General features: G+C 56.1%; 1 protein-coding gene across 1 annotated transcript in view; it reads right to left on the bottom strand.

Annotated features, from left to right (window-relative positions):
• Nucleotides 1-3335, bottom strand: part of HADHA (hydroxyacyl-CoA dehydrogenase/3-ketoacyl-CoA thiolase/enoyl-CoA hydratase (trifunctional protein), alpha subunit) — a gene marked incomplete at both ends in the record, with an annotated part of 21911 nt that overhangs the window by 4542 nt on the left and 14034 nt on the right. The window contains 2 exons of the mRNA XM_008943055.1: nucleotides 2153-2239; nucleotides 2778-2949. Of these exons, the coding sequence (XP_008941303.1) occupies nucleotides 2153-2239; nucleotides 2778-2949 (259 nt within the window). The remainder of the gene's footprint in view (nucleotides 1-2152; nucleotides 2240-2777; nucleotides 2950-3335) is intronic.

The raw sequence follows: 3335 nt of genomic DNA, 5'->3' as shown, positions 1-3335 counted from the left end.
TCTGCTGTGCTGAGGACTCCAGAGCTGCCCCAGCACTGCAGGGGGGTCTCCCAGAGCTGGCAGAGGGGCAGGATCCCCTCCCTGCCCTGTGCCCACGCTGCTGGGGGGCAGCCCAGGCTGCTGGGGGCTGCCATTGGTTTCAAAGACAGGCTTTGGCTCCCAGAGCAATCTGCTGGGCAAGTGAAGTGCCCATGTGCAGGGGGCCAGGATGGGCACAGTGCACAAGCCCTCCAGCCACACACTCCCCTGGGCCCTTCTTGGATGGAATGCTCTCCCACCCCCTCTCCTTGGCCCTCCAAGGACGTGCCCCACATCCACCTCTTCTGGGCAGTGAGAGCAGCAGAGCAGCCACGGTGACAGAGGCTGAGCAGAGCCCTTGTCCTTGGCTTGTGTTTTGTGGGGTTATTTTTTGGTGATGAAGTGAATCTAAGGACAAGGTGGCAACTATCCAGGAACTAGTGAGAGGGAAGTGCAGCCTTCCTCTGGGAACACCTTCTAAGTGGAGATCACTCAGCTGTGTGCCTTGCCTCCTTCCCAGGACCACGTACTCAGCGTGTCACCTCCATGCCTCCTGGCAGCTACACTTGGCACTGAGATCTAAGTCCTTGCAGGGGAGTTGCAGACTGCAAACTAATTAAAGAAAATACACTAATGAGCTAACTGATTTCCTCTTAGTTTCCCCATAAAGAGCCACTACACAGGCAATGTATACAACAAGGGGATGTTATCTGCAGGTCTGAAGGAACCAGACTCAGTTTGCACTTGTGGTGCACCGAGGTCTCAGAGCAAACCAGGGAGAGGTTCATGAAGGTCCCAGGAACAGGCTGCCCAGGGGGGCTGTGGAGGCCCCTTCTCTGGAGAGACTTCAAGCAAAGGGATGCAGATGTCCTCTGCTTCAAATCTCTGCCACAAGCTGCTAGGTTGCTCTTGGTATCCTGCTCACACGGATCATCTGGAGCCAGAGAAACCCCTCCACCCCTCAGGAGCTGAGCCCTGCCTGACCAAGGCTTCAGCTTCAGCACCCCGAGTTCAGCTTCCACACACCAGCTTCTCTCCCCTTTTTGCTCCTAGGTGGGCACCCTCTCCTCAAGAAGCCACTTTCCCAGCATGGCAGGTCACTCCTTTGTCTAATCAGCTTCTCAAAATGAAGTCTTCCTGGCTGGAATTCTCTCTGCTTGAGTCATCAAATCATAGAACTGCTTTGGCTGGAAGAGACCTTTCAGATCCTTGAGTCCAACCATCCCCCAGCACTGCCAGGTCCCCACTGCCCCGTGTCCCTCACCCCACATCTCCACGGCTTGGGAACCCCTCCAGGGGTGGGGACTCCACCACTGCCCTGGGCAGCCTGGCACAGCCCTGGGCAACCCTCCAGGGCAAGAAATTGTTCCTCAGGGGCAACTGAAACCTCCCCTGGGGCAACCTGAGGCCCTTTCCCCTTGTCCTTCCATGGCTTCTCTGCCCCTCTGCTTGCACTAACGCTTCCTGAAGTGCTCTCACCTCCCTGCTGCACCCTGTCCCACCAGCATGGGATGATAGGATGGGTTGGGTTGGAAGGGACCTTCAGGATCATCCAGTTCCACCCCCTGCCATGGGCAGGGACACCTCCCACCAGACCAGGTTGCTCCAAGCCCCATCCAGCCTGGGCTTGAACACCTCCAGGGATGGAGCATCCACAGCTTCCATGGGCAGCCTGGGCTGGGGTCTCACCACCCTCAGAGCAAGAACTTGTTCTCAATGTCTAATCTAAATCTCCCCTCTTCCAGTTTAAGCCATTCCCCCCTATCTTATCACTACAAGCCCTTGTAAAAGTCTCTCCCCAGCTTTCTTCTCTTCAAATACTGGAAGGCTGCAAGAAGGTGTCCCCAGAGCCTTCTCTTCTGCAGGCTGAATAACCCCAACTCTCTCAGTCTGTCTTCATAGGAGAGATGCTCCATGAACTTCACACTGGTGGCAAGTTCACCTTCACCCCTTCCTACCTGCCCAAAGACCACAGGCTCTTTGCTCACAGCTTGCACTGGGGGCTGTGCATGATCTGTCCCATGTTCTGAGGAGGAAGCAGAAGATCCCAGCACTCACTCACAGCAAAACCAGTTTGCCCCTGACAGGCTGCTCGGCCAGAGCAGCCTCAGAGCACGTGGCCCTGGGTACTCACCTTCTCTGGCCTCTTGCTGGCAGCAGCAATTTTGCTGATGGGGAGGGCAGATGTGTTACTGGCGAAGATGCAGTGAGCTGGGATCACCTGTGGAGGAGATGGAGTGAGCACCACAGGCTCCAGAACCACCTCCAGAGCCCTGGGAGATGGTAACCCTGACAAAGGAGCCAAACCCCATCTTCTGTCAGGGTGGACACCATGAGAAATGTGTCATAAAGCAGCTGCCCAGGTCAGCCAGATGTGACTGTCCTTGAACTGTCCCCAGCTCTGCAGTGTTCCTCTCAGAGCCCTCCCACCACTGCAGGGAGGGACATAACCAGGGGCACAGAGCAGCTCCTCCACCACACAGTCACTGCCCCAAGGGTGCTCTTGGACAGACAGAGCAGCAGCAAGTGAAAGACCATAAGCTGTGGAGGTACCAAGGTGTGTTTCAGTCCTATCAACGTGTTCAGAGAAATGGAAGAGTTTTGGAGCCTGCCCTTGACACCCACCCCCCTACTGACATGAATCCAAGCACCAAACTGGAGCCCAAAGGAGATGTGACAAAGCCAGCAGGGCAGGACACCCCAAATCTCCACTGAAGAGGGGCCACATCCAGCACAGGCTGCTCAGAACAGATACTCACAGCCTCCACTTCCTTCAGGACTTTGTGCTTGATGTTGATGTCCTCAAAGACAGCCTCAATCACCATGTCTGCCTTCTCAAAGCCCTCGTAGTTCAGCTGGCCTGTCAGGTTGCTGAGAATGGAGTCCCTCTCAAAAGATGTCAGACTCTTCTTCTTCACCTTGTCGTTCAGCCTAGGGAGGGACAGTTCTCTCAGAGCTCCTGGGCAGTGCACCACAATGCCAAGGGCACCCCTCCTGCAGCTGGGACCCAAACCACCATCTCCAGTCCAGCAGGACTGTTAGACTGCCTAAGAGCCCTCCCTTCCCTCTGGAAAAAGGAGTCCTGCTCACAGAGCTCAGCTGGTGCCTTGGTCTGAAGGTCAATCACTGACATTCCTGACAATGCACTGGATGCATGAAGAAGAGTGTGGCCAGCAGGTCAGGGAGGTTCTCCTGCCCTTCTCCTCTGCCCCAGTGACACCACCTCTGGAGTCCTGGGGCCAGTTCTGGGCTCCCCAGTTCCAGAGGGACAAGGAACCACTGGAGAGAGTCCAGCAGAGGCTGGGAAGCTGCTGAGG

Source organism: Merops nubicus, unplaced genomic scaffold, assembly GCF_000691845.1.
Source record: "Merops nubicus isolate BGI_N331 unplaced genomic scaffold, ASM69184v1 scaffold18046, whole genome shotgun sequence".
NCBI classification, from domain to species: domain Eukaryota; kingdom Metazoa; phylum Chordata; class Aves; order Coraciiformes; family Meropidae; genus Merops; species Merops nubicus.
The sequence above is the reverse complement of the archived record's forward strand: the minus strand, read 5'-3'. Positions and strand labels throughout refer to the sequence as shown.